This window comes from Papaver somniferum, chromosome 5, assembly GCF_003573695.1.
Source record: "Papaver somniferum cultivar HN1 chromosome 5, ASM357369v1, whole genome shotgun sequence".
NCBI classification, from domain to species: domain Eukaryota; kingdom Viridiplantae; phylum Streptophyta; class Magnoliopsida; order Ranunculales; family Papaveraceae; genus Papaver; species Papaver somniferum.
Window position 1 is genome coordinate 175,678,194 of NC_039362.1, and position 19,394 is coordinate 175,697,587.

The window sequence follows — 19,394 nt, forward strand, 5'->3', positions numbered from 1 at the left end:
TTGACCTTGTCAGTCATGAAACCCACTCTGATAACTTCGCTGCATGTCTTCTACTTTGGTGTTTCTGCTTTAGATTAGATTATCTACCTTTTGCTTTCTTCTCTCTATGTGTATGATACTATTCCTGTCCCTTTATGCCTGTTTCCTGTTAACTGAACTTGGTTTCCCCAACTGAAATTGCTCAATTCTGATTTGGGTATAACACTCTGCTTCAACGCTGCCTGCTGCCTCTCTACCATAGTCTGGTGGATAGTACTGAGTGAAAAATCACAAAACTTAAGCATGCACTTGTTGGACTAGATCAACTAACTTTTCAGTGTTAAGGATTTATCTAGCAGATGAGGTTAAACAAACAATTTTTCCCAATGCCCATACAACCAGCTGATTTTTTGCATTCTCGTGCACTAGTATTTTCAAATTTTCATAATTATCAGTGAACTATCTAGACGCAGGGGAAATTCCTGACGACAGGATGATGTTCCAATTACATGTCCAAGTAATACCCTTTTTTCTGTTTGTTTTTGTTTTCTTGTAGAGGGATCTAAGAATCACTCTACTTCTGAAGATTCTTACCAAACGCTGACTGTAGAGAGCCTGCGCGCCCTTCTAAAGGAAAGAGGTTTGATGGTGAAAGGAAAGAATCTAACAATCAAAAACCTGTCATTTCTTGTGTTTCAATGTGAAAGAGACCCATTTACTTATATAACTTTCGCACATCGTTGAAAATTCAAGAGAACGGGACGAATATATGTGGTTCAATGGCTGATAGTTTGAAAATTTTGCAGGATGAGCTGATTGCACGTCTCAGGGGCAAATAGAACAATGCAGGTGTGTTATATATGTTTCACCACTTGTATCTCAAAAGTGTGCAATATTTGGTGCATTCTTTTCAACCAAATGAAAACGTTAGTCAGCAAGTGCAGTTGCAAGTGGAGTTAATGTATTTAAACTCTGATTTCTAAATTGCTTCATACTATACTTGTCCTATTTGTACCACAAGATGATTCGACTGACTTTTGTGCGTCTAATGGCAGGGAAACATATGCTCTATTCAGCATTAGGAATGATCCAAAGCTACTGCGCCTCCAAGACACACACCACTTCAGTTTCTACTTTGTTGCACTCTCTAGGAATTAATGTATTACAACTTTTGTTTACCAAACCCTATATGGAAATCGACTCTACTACAGTCTATCAACTGTTTTACTTTTTAATTTTAGAAGCGCACTGCAGTTCTGCTGAAACAAAGATACATGGCACATCCGGTTCATCTGCTTCATATGTCTTTTCAATTTGTTCTTGTTTTTTTATTCTATCCCATGTCGGGCCCAATGGGCTACAATCAAAATATTAAAACAGCCCAAACTATCCTGATTCTGAATCAAATCAAAGCTGAAACTGAATTCTTATAACATGACAAATCCCAGGAAAATCCCGCCTTCCGGATTTTTATTTGCTCATTTTAGTACTCCGCGCCAGCAAATGTCGAGACTACCTTGGGTGTGTTTGGGACCTCATTTTGTTTTTTGCTTTAAATGGCTTTTTTTATGGGACATTGGGAGCTACGACTAGTAAAGTATTAGGTTAAGCGGTATTTCAAACAATTGATCCCAACAAAAACTTGTAGGAGCATACGTGAATTGATTGGTATGATTGACTCCAAAACAAATGTCAGGCTAGTGTGAGTGAGATACTGCAATCCTCCTACAATAGTTCTAAATTCCAGCAAATCAGCCAGTAAAGTACCTAGATGACTGAGATACTGCAATCCTCCTGCAATAGTTCTAAACTCCAGCAAATCAGCCAGTAAAGTACCATCATGAATATAAGCCATATGTGTCTTAGCAACTGGCGTGTCACAAGGCTTACAGTCTAATCTATTTTCCTTTTCTAAAAGCTCCAAAGATGCGAGAAGGCCAACTGGGCTAATGCCAGTTGGTTAAGTCCGGAGGTTGTTGCATATAGACATTTTCTTGTAAATCCCCACTAAGAAAAACATTTGACGCATCGAACTGCTCTTCTTATTGTTACTTAACTACATGACTAAAAGTTATGTATAATCGATATCATCTAGCTGATTAAATCCTTTAGAAACAAGCCAAACTTACATCCATCTACACAGCCATTTGCATTCAATTTAACCCTATAAACCAATTTACAACCCAACAGATTCATGTCAGGTGTGGGTTGATCGGGATCCCATGTACCATTATTATCCAAAGCAACTTTCTCATCCCTCGTAGAAACGAACCATTTTGGTTCCTTAGAAGCTGCTTTAAATGTCTTGGGCTTAGGATGACTATTAAAAAGAGAAGCAAAAGCATAAAAAATGGGATGCTTAACATTTACATAAGCAATGTAATCGGGAAAAAGTTTTTCTTTTGAGATTCCATGACTTAATCTAGTAGTAATAGTACTAGGAGGACATGGTGAAATAATGGGAAAATATTCTTGAATTAGTTGAAAAGATGTAGTAGAAGAAGGAAAATAAAGTTGAGACTCATCAAAAATAACCTGTCGGGAGATATGTGTTTTTCTGGAAACTGGATTGTAGCGCTCATATTCCTATAAAATAAAAACTATGACCAATAAAAATATATTTGACAGATATAGATGATAACTTATCAGAACCAAAGATTTTCAAAAATAAAATAATCTGGGTTAATCCTACAACTACTAGTCTTCCACCTATATCGTTTATGCATCTCCCAATCATACTTTAGCAAAACAGATAGAGAGAACCATGTAATCTCTAATTTCTTTATTTTTGTTATATCTTTTTCTTTAAGTTATAACTATATATCTCACTTTGTTGTCTACAAAAACAAATTTTACAACATGAAAATCCTCTCTTGGAATGTCTGTGGATTTGGAAATAAAGATACTAAGAACCTCTTCAATCTTTAATAAGAGCCCATAATCCATATATCATCTTTTTATCTGAAACCAAAAACCAACTTGAAAAAATATAGTTCTTGACAGCTAGATTTAAATTTCAAAATACTATCTTTCATATCCCATTGTTTTCTCTGGTGGTCTATGTCTTATATGGAAGGATGTAATGGATCTTAATGTGGTGGATATTAATTATAACATCATGAACTGTTTAGTTAAACTTGATTTTAGAAACAATGCTTCTCTAATATCCTTTATGTATGGAGCTTAAATGGTAATGATAGGTTTGCTCAATGGAAGTATCTAGACGACATCAAAAACTCTCATAATAATAGTTGGATTCTTATAGGAGACATGAATTTCATATTAGTTTCAGGTGAAAAATAAGGTGGAAATATTCGATCTTAATCTGATCTTGATGATTATAATGCGTTGATACAAAGTAGAGGTCTTCATACCATGGGTTATATAGGGAATCCCTATACTTGGACCAATATAATAAATTGAGAGGAATTGATTCTGGAAAGACTAGATAGAGCATGTGTTAGTATTCATTGGCATCAATATTATAGTAATGATACTCTGTATATCTTACCTATCAAGGTAATGATCATTGCCCCATTATGCTTGTCACTTCTAGAATGGACAATACTACTAAAAAATCCTTTTAGAGTTAATTGGTCTTGATTTAATGATAATTCCTGCTCAGATTTAATCAAAAGTAAATGGGGTTGTCAAGATAATGGCTCACATGCTTATAGGCTTACTAAAAGCTTTTTTTGAGACTGAACATATTCTTAGAGACTGGAATCATATTCATTATGGTAACACTACAACTCAAATAAACAAAACTCAGTCTTAATTTGCAGCTTTAACTAGAAAATAGAGGATCTCAAAACTCTAATCATATTAGAGAGTTAACTGAGAAACTTAAATTTTGGTATGATGCATAGCAAGATATCTGGAAACAAAGAAATATAGATGATCATCTGAAATTTGATGATAGGAACACTGCCTATTTTCATTAAAAAAAATTAATTTTTGGAGAAGAGAAACTCGGATTGACTCAATTTAGAATATAGTAGTTGAGTGGCTTACCGAGAGAGAAAGGATATTGCAGATGAACTATTGCATCATTTTTCTAGCACGAGCAAAACTACTAATCATCATAATCCTTTTAGATATCTAAATAATGTTGTTTATTGTATATCTGTTGATGACAATAGTATGCTCGTTGCCATTCCAACACATGATGAAGTTAATAAAGTTGTCTCTAATACGAAACCTTGGACTACTCCAAGTCCAGATGGTTTCCCAGATGGGTTTCATCGTTTGATGTGGGATATTGTAGTACAAGATGTAATAAATATGGTTAGGTCATTCTTTGATTCTCAGCATATCTTGAAGCAACTTAATCATAATTTTACTACTCTCATTCGTAAATCTTCATGTCCAAAAAGTTCAGTTGATTTTATACCTTTAAGTGTATGCAATGTTGCTTATAAAATCATATCCAAATTACCTACATCTATATTAAAAAGATTTCTTCGTAAAATTATTGCTCCTAATCAAACAATATTCATATCTTGTAGACTCATACATCACAATATTGTAATTGCTGATGAGATGATTGGTTTCTTGAAAAAAAGCAAAGCTAAAGATGGAGGTATTGCCATAAAACTGGATATGTCAAAGGCATTTGTCATAGTAGAATGAGATTTTATTGTTGCATTGAAAAAATGGAGATCTAAAAATTTATTCATCTATTGTTGCGTTGAAAAAATTAATATAGGTAAATATATTAGAAGCTATTTGTTCTTATAGATAAAAAAAATAACATAGGTAAAAGTAATGTTTGTTGTATTAATTTTTTTCTTTTAAGGTATTATTCTTTTGTAGAAGCTAATATTTCTGATTTGGTAACAAAATATTACTTCCATCCGTATCGGTTGCAGTATCAGAGGGGATTTGGATCATCGTGATGAGGTATGTAGGAATACTGGTCTACTATTACGCAATTTATAAAACCTTTTATCAATTCATAATAACGGTTACACATCTATCGGTATCAGCCAGTGTTCTCCAGAAAACCAAACTTGATGGGCTCTCTTCAATTGTAACGAGTATCAAATTGATGTACGGACATTTCACAACAACATCGAGATTTGTTAGTATTTATGGCAGATGCATCGGATTACTTGACTACGGACTCTAATAGGAAACCTTGGACTACTCCGAGGCTAGATGGTTTCCCAGCTGGGTTTTATTCGGTTGATGTGGGATATTGTAGTACAAGATGTAATAAATATGGTTAGGTCATTCTTTGATCTCAGCATATCTTGAAGCAACTTAATCATAATTTTACTACATTCATTCGTAAATCTTCATGTTCTAAAAGTTCAGTTGATTTTAGACCTTTAAGTCTATGAAATGTTGCTTATAAAATCATATCTAAATTACTTGCATCTAGATTAAAAAGATTTCTTCATAAAGTTATTGCTCCTGATCAAACAGTATTCCTATCTGGTAGACTCAAACATGACAATATTGTAATTGCTCATGAGATGATTGGTTTCTTGAAAAAAGAAAAGCTAAAGATGGAGGTATTGCCATAAAACATGATGTTTCAAAGGCATTTGTCATAGTATAATGGGCTTTTTATTGTTGCATTGAAAAAATGGAGATCTAAAAATTTATTCATATATTGTTGCGTTGAAAAAATAAATATAGGTAAATATATTAGAAGCTATTTGTTTTTATAGATAAAAAGAATAGCATAGGTAAAAGTAATGTTTGTTTTACTAATTTGTTTCTTTTAAGGTATTATTCTTTTGTAGAAGCTAATATTTCTGATTTGGTAACAAAACAAGATGCATTGTTCTAATAGATACCATTTGATGTTAGTGTCTAACGATAAGAAAAAATTAACTTTATGATATATGTGAATCACGGGTATCACATATAATATTTAGTATGACTCACATCATATTATGTGCAAAATTGTTAATAATATATCATATATATAGCTGTGTAAAATTCAAATCTTTTATTTTGATGAACCAATTTTACAGGAGAAACAAAAGTTTTATTTTTTAAACTTGTTCTATAAAAGAAAAATTTGCAGAAAGAGACAAATATATGAAAATCTCAAGAGCAACATGATAAAATTGAGAATTGTTTTGCTTCTTTTCTGAGCATATCTATAATAACATCTATTATAAAAATGACCAAAGATTCTGCAAATATGACATTCAACCCGAGAGTAATCAATTTGACGTCCTCCACCACCAAAATTAGTAGTCCACTTATATTTGTAGATCCAACAGAATAACCACGAGTATTACCACCTTGGGAAGAAGTAGAAACAAATTGATAAGGACTATTCACAAAGTTACTAGAATTAGGCCTAGGTTTTCCTTTTCTACCACCACCATAGTTATTGAAATTTGTGCTGGAAAAAGGAGGATAAATATGTGGAACAAAAAACCATAGACATATCATGTACTTGGTCAAGTAACCACTTCTCTCATTCATTAAACGTGGTTTCAATTTAGCAAATGTGAAAGGTGATTCTCTATTATTTGCATATATAACGAACTTATCATATGCTCCTAAACCATTAAAACATACATAGTGAGATCATTCTCACTAACCTGTTCACCAATACCATCAAAAGAATCAACTATAAACTTGATAGTATACAAGTAAACAAGAATTGATAAATTTCCTTTTCGAACACCACTAAACTAATTTCATAGCATATTCCGACGTGCTGAGAATTGATTTTTGAAGCTTGTTTCCAAGATTAACCAAATATCACGAGCCGATGAGAGACCAAAACATCTCCAGAAACCGTATCAGTAAATGTTGCTTTGAAACAACTTGCGAAAAAACGATCAACCTCACCCTAATAGATCCATCAACAACTCTCTCTCAGCGGTTCTTGAATTTCATCATTAACATAACCAAACAAATTAATAGAGATTAAGCTCGACTCAAACTGATCTCGTAACAACAAGTAATTGTCACCAGCATGTTCTGTTGAAACAAATCGGAAATATTTGTAAAAGGTAGAGAAAATTGCAGAGAAGGATCACATTGAGTAGCGGCGGAAGAATTAAAAGTTAATGGCGCATGGATTTTGAGTAAAATTGTTGTGATGATTGCCGTGTGCCATGCTTCTAGTAGTTTCCGTTGAATATTGATATCAAAAGACAAACAAAAAAAAAGATGATAAAATTAGATGTGAGATAAAGATTTCAAAAACCTAAACATTTTCTGTTTAATTTGATGTAGAACACAAATGTTTAATTGATGTTGATGATGATGTTTAGTTGAATGTTAAATTGATATAACGAAATATTATGATCGATCAAGAATCCAATACCACGTAAAGAATGTCATTGTAGAAATGAAAAATGATATTGATAAATGAATTTTATTTTAATACGAAAAATAACACTTAGAAACTCGAAAGAATTTTAAGTATTATGGTAATACAAAGGCCAGATTAGATATTCTCACATATATACGAGGTTGATCAGGTATGTGAGGTTTTCATTATCCATTTATCATTAATAATGGATTTGTTACATAATCTAGAAATTGCAGTTGCTATAATGTTACCCAATCTACTAACTAAATTGAAAGCCATAACTATGAAGTTTGTTGGGGTTTTGGTAGTGTTTCCAAAAGAAACACTTTTCTTGAATCTTTGTTCTTTAGCTTGGGCGTACATTTCCATAAGCTTTGAAATTCACTTTGTTCTTTAGCCCCATTGGAAAGCATTTTCAGCAGCATTGAGAAATGAAGTGCAGACGACAAAGTCAAGGTCAAATCGACTGACCTTGACTAACACGCTCGATTATTGTGAACTCCACACACGGGGATTTTAAGTAACAAATATTGCTTCGTCTGCAAATTCAGTTGAGGGTTTTCAGTTGTGCTCAAGATCGATTGATTCAAGAGTGGACAAGGTTTAAGCATTTGGTTACTTGTTTCTAGCGGTTGGTTTGAAATATTTTATGATTTTCGCATCATACCACTTTAACATTTGGGGATTTTGAGCAATACATTGCAAATTGGGGATTTAGGTTTTCAGTTCTTCTCAAGATTCATCCGTTCAAGAGTTGGAAAGTTTATTAGAGTTGTCACTAAAGGGAATTCATCATATCAGTTTAGAATTTCTGGGATTTTCGGTTCGAGACTTCCAAATTTGTGAGTTTAGGGTTTAAGCAATTGCTCTTGAAGATCAGATCAGCCGTTTCTGCACTCAAATAATAGGTACTTCGTTTTTCCATCTTTTAATTCTGGGTTTTACTGTTCATCAGCAAAGGGATTTAAGGATAGTCCTGCTAATTGATTTGAATGCTTAATTGGTTACAATTGAAATTGGAGAATCTAAGAGGTTTGGGAATTTTTGAGAGATTTTTCTAGCAGCAAACAAGTAGTGTCCCTATAGTAATCTCTAGACTGTTTAAGGATAAACAAGATGCCACTCAGCAAAATTCCAAGTGATATTTCCAAGTTAATCATCTCAAGGTTACCAGTCAAATCTGTATTAGTATGCAAATGTGTATGCAAGAGTCGGTTAAAAGTAATTTCTTGCCTAATTTCTGATCCGGATTTTGTGCAAATGCATCTTGATTTTCATAGACAAAACTCTACTCGTCTCATGTTTGGACGTCGTATTGATGAAGAAGACAGGAATGATACTCAAATACACTCAATTGGTTATGACTCATTAGCATCATTATTACTGCCTAAAATTGAAGCTGAGAATGATATTAATGATGTTGAAATGCCTGTAATTGAAGATAATAATGATGATGTTGAAATGGATTATTCATCCTCAAGTGATTATACTAGACAGATGGATCATCCTTTTAAAAATTCAGGTCTTACTGTGGATTTGTTTGGTTCTTGTAATGGTATTCTCTGCATATGGTTTCATGCCGACAAATGGAGTGATGATCAGGAGCAATTCTTTTGTCTTTGGAACCCAGCAACCAACGAGTACAAGAGAATATCTGAAGCACCCAAAAGATACAATTACTGGGGTAAGGACATCACACTACATGCTCTTGTTTATGATCCCACAGCTGATGATTACAAGTTTATAATTGCTGTATCCTCTGAAGATAAAACAAATGAAATCAGATCTTTAGTTCATGCCTATTCGTTAGCATCAGATTCATGGAAAAGCTTTCTAACACCTTATGATTTCTATTATTTTGCTCAACAATCTGGGGTACTTTTTAATGGAGATCTTCATTGGCTTTCCTTGGGAACCCATTATTCTATTGTCTCTTTGGATATTAAAAACGAGAAATTCAAAGAAATCGAACCACCATTAGGACGTTTACAGCTTTCTCTTGTGTGGGTACTGGAAGATCGCCTGTGTGTAGTCGTTGAAGATGAAAATGATGATATTAACATATGGGCAATGCAAGTTTATGGAGATCCAAAATCATGGACTAAAAGTTATACCGTTACCCATGAGATAATAACTAGTAGAATTCGTTCTTATGGCACTGTTATGAAGTTTATGTGGTCCTTTAAAAACGGTGTTATACTATTCACGGATCCGGTTGAGCTATATCTATATGATCACAGCATGGTAGAGCTATTATATGTAAGCTGAGCTATCTGTCTGCAGAGAATTATTCAGAAAGTTTAGTGTCATTAAACTCTGGGACCTATGTTGGAGGAAGAACGGCAAATAGTTCTTACACGGAGCTTGAGGTATTAAATTACAGTATGTGTTGTCTCTTGTATCTCTGTTATTATTATTCATTAACTTATAGTGTGTGTATCTGTGATTTTTAGATTCTTAGGATCAGGAACTCGGTTCTCGAAGCACGTAATGCTGAACTACAAACAAAGCTTCACGGGTCTCAAGTAGCTCAGGTTTGTGTCATCTTTTACTTGTGTGAGTTTCTGCAAATCGAATTAACAAGAAAAGAAATGTTGGCATCCAAGTTTTTTTTTCTTATAGCTTGTTGGTTTCGTTTTGTGGTAAAGAAATTTCGGGTTTTCTTCATGGCTATGTGATTTTGATTCTGCAGAAAGAAGCAGAGAGTAAGAAAGACGATTTAGAAGAAACTGCTATGACTAAGAAAAATGGTCGAAAGAGGAAGGAGGAACATCAATATAATACCGTAAGTTTGTCTAATTCCCAATTATATATTGTTTTTCAAATGGCTGTTGTTAATGTTGGGACATAATATTTTGCAAGGAAAATACTATTCTGCATACGTGTCCGGTAATTATGAAGCATTTCCGTGCTATATATACCCTTTCTAATTCTTTCTTTAGAGAAGTATTTGCTTCCCAATTCCAATTCGCTTTTTAATTTGTTTTAAGATTTTTTTTTTGAATTTTCTTAAAGATGAAAATCATGATATACAAGAAAGTCCTTCTTCCAGTTTTGAGTTTATAGGTAACTTGACCCCAGCAGGCTCGACTATACTAGAATTACAAATGTTCAAGCTGATTACATTAGTCAATTTACAATCTGCAAACTCTCAGTCTTCACCGATGCCTAAATGTTCATAACATTCTCGAAGGATTTTGTTGTTTGAAAAATCTGCGTCATCTTAATCTCTCTTTTTCAGATGTTGAAATGTTACCCGATTCTATTGCCAGGCTTACCAATTCGCTGTCTTTAATATCTGTCTTTTTCGTCTTATGTTTGTCTTACCCGCAAATGTTGGTTCTCTTCAAAATCATTTTTGACATACCTCTATCATAAATAGTTTTGTAGAATTGACAGAATTAACTTCGTTTGATTTTGAAAGTACCGTGAATCTTTGTCTGTGAATTAGACTTTGTGAACACGAAGAAAATCACCGTGGACTTTAATGTGGAAAAAATTGGTAAAAGCTAAAATTTTGTAAATAATTGTTTATAGAGGAGGGCCTCGAAGGTGGTTCCAGCCATGTTATCAAGTCCTGGAGAAAGCACAAATTTCCATGATGAGAGTGTTACTATGCAGCAGAGAGCTGAGAATTGCCGACTGGTGGTACTCCGGAGCCTTACCAAATCAAAGGTATGAATTGGTTATTTGAGACAATCTTTATGTTTTATATCAATATTTGTCATTGTCTCTTCACTCTCTTGCTGTATTTGGTTCCGGAGGTAAATGCATTAGTTATCGTGTCTGCAAACTTTCTTTGTCGACTAGTCTACTCTTTTCTGTCTTTTGTAAAGATGTTTATTCTAAAAAAACCGGCTACTTCCTGTGATGTGTTTGGGAGGATATGCACTTTAGTCAGTTGATGGTTACAAACTAGTGCTATGACAATAGGACTTTCTCTGGTGTATGGTTCCTGCTTACGGATGTTTACATCGAATGCGGAAGGATGTTCCGATTACAGTTCCAAGTAATAGCACCCCCCCCCCCCCCCCCCTTTTTTTTTTCTGTTTGTTTGTTTTTCTTATAGAGGGATCTAAAACTCACTCCACATCCAAGGACACTTATCAAACAATGACCGTAAAGACGCTGCGCGACCTTCTAAAAGAAAGAGGTTTGATGGTAAAAGGAAAGAAGGTAACAATCAAAAACCCGTCATATGTTGTTTTAACTGCTTTGGCCACTTACAAACACCATTGAAAATTCAAGAGAACCTGACGATCTTTATTATCATCATTATGAATGATTGATACCTTGAAACTTTTGCAGGATGAGCTTATTGCACCTCTCAGGGGCATTTGAAAAGAAGAAGCAGGTGCGTGATATATTTCATCACTTGTATCGCAAAATGTCTGAAATTGGGTGCATTCTTTTCCACCGAATGAAAACATTAGTCGTGTAAGTCTGCTGCTTTTGCTAATTGGCCAGGTCGAGCCATTTTTTTGATCTCATGCTTCTTGTTACTTTTTTACCGTGCCCATAAAATCCTAAGATATCCCCTTTAGAAATAAACAGAAGATCATTCTGATCTCTAAATTGGTTCTTAGTGTATTTTTCTTATTTGTACTGCAGGATGATTCGACTGGCTTTTGTACGATCTAATGGCAGGGAAACATACTCTCTGCTAAATTCTACACAAGGAATGATTCAATGCTACTACGCCTCCAAGACGTGCACCACCTCAGTTTCTACTTTGTTTCTTGCACTCCCTAGATATGCATTACAACCTTCGTTTACCATACCCTATATATAAACATCGAATCTACGATATTTTAGAAAGTTGGCTTGTATAATATGGGAGCCATAGATGAGTGCCTAGCATTTCTGCTGAAACAGATGGAACATTTGCTTCATCTTCTTCATATGGTGCCTGCTTCTGCAAACTGAGCCCAATGGGCCAGTATAAAAAGAATGCGAAATTGGGGGATAAAAAAATTAATAGGGGATACAGATTACTTCCCCCAACCCATGGCGTGCGTTAAGGGGTGATTTTTGGTATGAAAATACTAAAATACCCTTTGCTCAAAATAAAAATCAAAATACTTAAAACTTAAAATCAAAAAACAAAATCATATCTTCATTTATCTCCCTCTCTTTCAAATTAGAGTTTTCCCAACTCCCTTTCAAACTCTAAATTTTCCCCACTCCCTTTCAAATTCTCTTCCCTTTTAAATTTTCCCCATTTCCTCGCTCCCTTGAAAACGATTTTTTTTTATCATTCGGAAGCGATGAGGACCATGCCGGAAGTGATGAATACCATGCCGGTAGTGATGAATACCATGTCGGTATTGATGAAGACCATGCCGGAAGTGATGAAGACATGCTGGAAGTGATGAAGACCAATGCCGACATATATGAAGACCATGCCGGTAGTGATGAAGACCATGCCGACATATATGAAGAGCATGCCGGTAGTGATGAAGACCATGTCGGAAATAAAAAAATTTTACATCGCATGAAGTGATGAATATCATGCCGGAATTAATAAAGACCATGCCGGAAAACGGTGCCGGCATACTTGGTAACTAACATGCTTGATAGAAATCTATCAATGCCGGTAGTCAAGTGAAAAAAATTTGAAGTTTCCTGGATACTTTTCATCATGTGCCGGCATAGAAATTTAAGCAACATATTATGCCGGCATAGATACCACCATGCTCGAAAATTAACTGACTGTACCGGAAGTGGACTGATTAGCTAATTTTAAAGAGTACCACGCCCCCCGACCCCCCCCCCCCCCCCCCCCCCCCCCCACATAGTGGCAATCATTTATGAAAATTTCCAACAAATGCCAGCATGGTTTTTTCTGTTTAATACAATGCCGGCACCGAGCTATTTCAGCTGCAACAATGGTGGATTCAAAGAAAAAAAATTAAATTTTCAACCTCTTAGCAGCAATTCTCTCTTCACAATCGTCCTCCACTTTCACCAAAAAAAGTTCCCTCTCAAAAAAAAATTCCATCTTTCTACTCTCATATCATTCACTCAGATGCAACTACACACTAATCATTTAACAAATACTTAAAATTTTTACTAATTATTATTAACCACTGAACCTGATTAGTGAGGGGTAGTTTAGGATTTTAAAAAATACTTAGATAAGAGGTGACCCTGATTTGATATTTGGATCCAGGTTTTGTTTTTTTCCTCCATCCCCCAGTTAGTTTTTTTATCCCCCAATTTCGCATTCTTTTAAAAATATCAAAACATCCCAAACTAGTTATAGCTGAAATTATAACTACAGATTCTTAAGAACCATATTTTAGGACATACCTAAATATCTTGGCGCATACCATGTAAAGACAAAAATAGGATATTTGATAGTAATCTTAAGAGTTCTTATCCATATATTTTGCTTAATGCCAAAATTGCCCTCATTTACATTTTTTTTTTCAATTTTTTTTTAAAATAAATCTTTTTAAAAAATTAAAATTTAATTTTCTTAAAATAAAAAAAAAATTCAATTATTTTTTAAATTTAATTTTTTTAAAAAAATTGAATATTTTTATATTTTTTAAATAATTAGTTTTTTTCTTCGAAAATATATTTAAAAAAGTGAAAAAAAATTCTTTAAAACAAAAACATAAAATTTTAAAATTAAAAGAAAAAACAGAATTTTTTTTTAATATATTTAAGAAAAATAAATAACTTACAAAATAATGATAAATAAGTAAACTAATAAATTCATTGAGGGTAACTAAGTAATTTTCCTATCCTTGAATAGCCGTTATCACCACATCCTAGTTAGGGTAATCATTTTGTATGCCCTAAAACATGGTTCATTCTTAATCAACCAAAATAAAATCTCATATTTGGGATATAGTGATTCATGGCATTCCCAGTGTAAATCAAACAACATCTTCAAGGATTCCACAAAATCTCATCTTTGGGATTTTGTGATTCATGGCATTCCAAGTGTAAATCAAACAACGTCTTCGAGGATTCCACTCCAAGCGAAAAGTGCGGAAAGGATATGGCGTTGATTTCAAACTTGTAGAATTAATGTAATACTACCTCTGTGATTCTCCTGATAAAAACAATACTTTAACTTTTTCATTTTTATTTTATAAATGCTTTTTTTTTCGAGAAAAAATAAATAAATTTTTTCATCTTTTTTTCTAAAAGTAGGAAAAAATCTTAAAAAAAATAAATGAAAATATCACTTTTCATGGATCGGAAGAATAACATCAGAGTCCTTCTAGACACACAAAATATCATTTTTGTGCAAGTTGTGTCCAGGCAGGCCGACGTAGAAATTTCTTCCACACCTTTGTGAAGGTAATTTTTCGCGAGATAGTCTCTAGCCCACCCTAGATTTGTTCTGGGACAAAAGCTTTGATTTTGGTTTTGGGAAGGAAGGATAGCATAAGACATTAGAGTCCAGGTTTCATCACCGGCAGTAAAAGTTACCATTTATTTTTTACCATAATGAAAATTACAGTGGTGTGGTAACGTTTGTCAAAAAGTTGTCTCACATTTATATTTCAACATTTGGGTGTTTTGAGCAACAAACAAAGAAGACTCACTGCGAATTGGGGTTTTAGGGTTTTCCGTCCTGCAGCTGCTCAAGATTCAGTTTAGGCTCAAGATTCAATCAAGTGAATTTATAATTCGACTGAGTTACCAAAAGTACTTCTTCAAGATCACCCGTTTCTACAAGTTCATCAGCTCAGGTTAGAATTTTCAGGGTTTTTCTTTTCAATTCAAGACTTGAAAATTTGTGAGTTTAAGGATTAAGCAGTTACACTTCAACATCAGCCATTTCTACACTCAATAGGTACTTCTTTTTCCATCTTTTACTTCTGGGTTGTTCAACTATTGTGAAGATGAATGGTAGAGATATCCAAGGATACCGTTTCTAAGTGATTAAGCAAATTTGATTTTAGGGATTTTCTTAATTTGAATGTTTGAATGCTTATAATGTTAGTTGGTCACAGTCGGAGATAATTTTCAAGATTTGATTTGAGTTTTGTGGCCTAATCTTCAAATCAGAAACATGAAATTGATTGGGTAGTGATATTGAGGCATTCCGAGTTTCTAAGAGGTTTCGGAATTGTTGGGTTGTGGAGGTTAGATACGAATTTGTAATATTTTTTTAGTTAGTTTCTTTTCTTCTAGCCGGAAAACACAGCAAACAAGTGGTGTCTTTGCAAGGAGGATAAACAGGAGCAATGTCAATCAGCAAGATTCCAGGTGATATCTGCAAGTCAATCATCTCAAGGCTACCAGTAAGATCTGTATTAGCATGCAAATGTGTATGCAAGAGTTGGTTAAACCTAATTTCTAATTCAGATGATTTCGTGCAAATGCATCTTGATTTTCATAGACAAAACAATACTTGTCTCATGTTTGGTGGTCGCCACCACGATAACAGAATTCAAATACACTCAATTGGTTATGACTCATTATCAGCATTGTTACTGCCTGAAATTGAAGATGATAATCATAATGCTGTTGAACAGTATTCTTCTTCAGCATTGAGTGGGATTGATGTTTACGCAGATCAAGTGGATTATCCATTTAAATACTTAGGTCATGTTGATTTATGTGGTTCATGTAATGGTTGTGTCTGCCTATGGTTTAAAGACTGTCAGAATTGTAATAAGGAGCAATTCTTTTGCCTTTGGAACCCAGCAACCAAAGAATACAAGAGAGTGTCCGAAGCACCAAAAAGCTACAGTTACAATGACGTAAATGTATTTGCTTTTTTTTATGATCCCACAGCTGATGATTACAAGTTTGTTCTTGTTGTATCCTCCCATGAAAAAGAAATTGAAATGAGCTCTTTAGTCCATGTCTATTCGTTAGCATCAGATTCATGGAAGAGCTTTCGAGTACCTTATAGTTTCACTTTATCCCATCAAAAGTCTGGGGTTGTTTGTAATGGAGATCTTCATTGGTTAGCCGTTACCTTTAGGCAATTCAATCATTCCATCGTCTCTTTGGATGTTAGGAACGAGAAATTTAAGGAAATTCAACCACAACTAGAACATAAAGAGCTTATTGTTGTGGGGGGCATTGGAAGAGTGCCTTTGTGTACTTGTTAAAAGTGAACTTAATGCATTTGATATATGGGCAATGCAAGTTCATGGAGATCCAAAATTATGGACTAAACGTTATTCCATCACCCATGAGATGATAACTAACAGATATTGTTCTCGTTTGTCTGATTTGAGGTTGATGTGGTCCTTTAAAGATGGCGTTATTTTATTCATGGATCCGAGTAACCTAGTTTTATATGACCCAAAGCATGGGAGTGCTATTAAATGAAGGGTGAAGTATATGTCGGCAGAGAATTATTCAGAAAGCTTAGTTTCATTAAACTCTGGTACATATGTCGGAGGAAGAACGGTAAGTAGCTTCATATATTAAACTTACAAGATCCCTCGTTTCTTGTATCTCTGTTATTCTTACTAATTATCAATGTAACTTATAGTGTGTGTATGTTTGTGTTTGTTAGATTCTTAGGAACAGAAGCAACTCAGTTCTTGAAGCCCGTAATGCTGAACTTGAATCAACGCCCAACTGGTGGCTAGTAATGACGAACTACAGAGGAAGCTCCACGAGTCTCAAGTGGCATATCAACACCTACAACAACACATTAATGCTCAGGTTAGTGTTCTCTTTTTATCATCTTTTACTTGTGTGATTCTCTGGTCATAGAGGCTACTGTCTCAGGCTAAAAGAAGAGCTGATTGTATATATCGACTTATCAAGAAAAGGAATGTTGTCATCCAAGTATTTGCTTTTTTACCTTGTTGTCATCAAGGAAATAGTGAGATGTTTAGATTAGTGAGCTTTGTACGGTATCAATGAGAAAGATTCCTATTTACAGTTAAAACTTACAAACACCATTGAAAATTCAAGAAAACATGACTATCTTTATAACTCTCTTTATGAATGTATATTGGTACCTTGAAACTGTTGCAGGATGAGCTGATTGCACGTCTCAGGGGCATGTGAGAAGCTTCCAGGACATGCTTTTAAGGATATAGCACCTTGGGTGAGAGTTAATTCAAGATCGAGTGACACTCGAAACAAAATGGAGGTGCGTCATATGTTTGATCATTTGTTTCTCAAAATGTGTGAAATTCGTTGCATTCTTTTCTACCGGATGAAAAACATTAGTCCTATAAGTTAGCAAGTGCAGTTGCTACTCATGCTACTTAGATAAGTCGAGACTTATCAAGCTTTCTGTGACTTCTTCTTTTTGCCAATAAAACGCGAAGATCTCTTTTTTCAAAAGATAAGCATAGAATCACCATCATAGATGTAGAGTTGTTTTCGACGGAATTAAACCTAGTCCTAATGATATTATTAATTTGATACAGCAACAACCAACAAATTTTCTTACATGGGAGAAATATTTACCTTGCCAATGAAAACAGAATCAATTTAAACAAATGTGATGTTTACCATCCTAATTGGAATTGCACAAGTCTCTAAAGGCAGGATCTGTTATTTTGCAGGGAAGAGCTTGCAAAACAGCAGCAAGATTGGCTAGAGAGCATGAACAAGACAATTTGATGACAACGAAAATGTGATAGACTTCTTGGAGAAAGATCTAAATACTGTGTACTGGAGGAGTAGGACTATGCTTCAGACTGAAAAGATCGAGGAACATTTCAATACTAACTCTTTTAATTTTATAAGTAGGAAACGGAGTAGCTGGGCAGACTATTTGGCTGAATATTTACGTAAGTTTTAATTTATCTTCCAACTCGATGGATAATATAAGTTGAAAATGTTGGATTGATATAATATGCAACTCAGGCAATGTAAGTGTAGGATCAGAGTCTCGCAGCAATAATGCCTCAGCAAAATTATCAACAACACAACACAACAGCGTCGCAGAACAATTTTAGAAATGACATGATAAATAACGTCAGCTAAAATCATGAGAAAAATGTGATGATTCTACGAAAATAAGAGAGTTTGCGAGATTAACATTTGTAAGGTTGCGAGAATGTCGCAAGACATATCCGAAAATAAAGGACAGATTAGCTTCATCCACTATGTATTTCCCTATAAATAGTCGTTCAGTTGCAAAGGAAAGGGAGAGATCTTTTTCTGGGTGAGAAGCAAGTAAATAGGAGAGAGAAAATCTAGAGCAGTGGTTATTTTTGATTTCTTCATCTTTTCTTGTAAGATTGTTCAAAGATTCATCAATAAAATTAAGATTATTAATCTAAAATGAGCTGAATGTTAGTGAAATAATACGAGGGGTGTAGTGTAGAATTTACTGCAACCACATAATGGCGCTAGAAACAGGGAACATTGAAGATTATTCTAGAAAAAATTGAAGATTAATATTGAAATTTGTGAAGATTTGGAGTGATTGATTAAGAAATTTACATAATTTCTTGCAATTCGTTAACATTGAAGAAATGGCTAGAAGAAGAAATACATCAGAACAACCAACTACTGTTAAAAGAAGGAAGAAAATTGCTGGAAGGGAAAGAAGTGAAATGGGAGAATCTACTAGAATGAGAAATAATAGAGAAAATCAAATTCAACCACCAGTTCAACAAACACTAGTACAAGAGAGGAATACAGATTATGATAGGGTGAGTATACACACTTGGCAATCAAATTCAGCAGAAGAAGTAGAAGAAGAGCAGCAAACCAGAAACCATAGACAGGTAGAGAGAAATCAAAAAGCAGATGAAGTAATAATTCATGGAGATGAGGAAATTGGAGCGTTAGAAACGTTGAGACGAAGAATACACGAATAAAGAAGAGTTGAGGCAGAAGAATGTGCGAATTTAACAAGGCAAAATCACGAATTGAGGATGGAAAATATGAGACTACAGAGTAGAAGATCGAGATGTATTACAAAATCATATTCAAGATCGACTAGAAGAGAAATGAGGCGAAACTCACCCACAATTAATGCTGGAAACAATATTCAAGAAGAAATATCAAATCCTAATCAAGAATATCGAGAAAATAGAGAAAGAACTGATGATCGTTACGTTCCACAAAATGAAACTTTTGATGATAGGCAAAATGGTAGAAATCAAGAGAACGGACAACGTCAGGGACGAAATGACCAAGATGGCGAAGGAAATCGAGAGGAAGGAAG

At 34.3% G+C, this 19,394-nt stretch overlaps 1 protein-coding gene and 1 long non-coding RNA gene across 2 annotated transcripts; both read left to right on the forward strand.

Moving 5' to 3' along the window:
- Nucleotides 1-7,821: 7,821 nt before the first annotated feature.
- On the forward strand, nt 7,822-12,142 carry LOC113283751 (F-box/kelch-repeat protein At3g06240-like). Its single transcript, XM_026533101.1, has 7 exons — nt 7,822-9,639; nt 9,724-9,804; nt 9,963-10,055; nt 10,808-11,279; nt 11,369-11,446; nt 11,579-11,707; nt 11,882-12,142. The coding sequence occupies exon 1, from the start codon at nt 8,387-8,389 to the stop codon at nt 9,536-9,538; it is 1,152 nt and encodes a 383-aa protein (XP_026388886.1). The 5' UTR covers nt 7,822-8,386; the 3' UTR covers nt 9,539-9,639; nt 9,724-9,804; nt 9,963-10,055; nt 10,808-11,279; nt 11,369-11,446; nt 11,579-11,707; nt 11,882-12,142.
- Nucleotides 12,143-14,840: 2,698 nt separating this feature from the next.
- Nucleotides 14,841-18,083, forward strand: LOC113278200. Its single transcript, XR_003325359.1, has 4 exons — nt 14,841-16,660; nt 16,770-16,921; nt 17,240-17,357; nt 17,779-18,083. It is a non-coding gene; the product is annotated as an uncharacterized LOC113278200 (long non-coding RNA).
- Nucleotides 18,084-19,394: the final 1,311 nt, after the last annotated feature.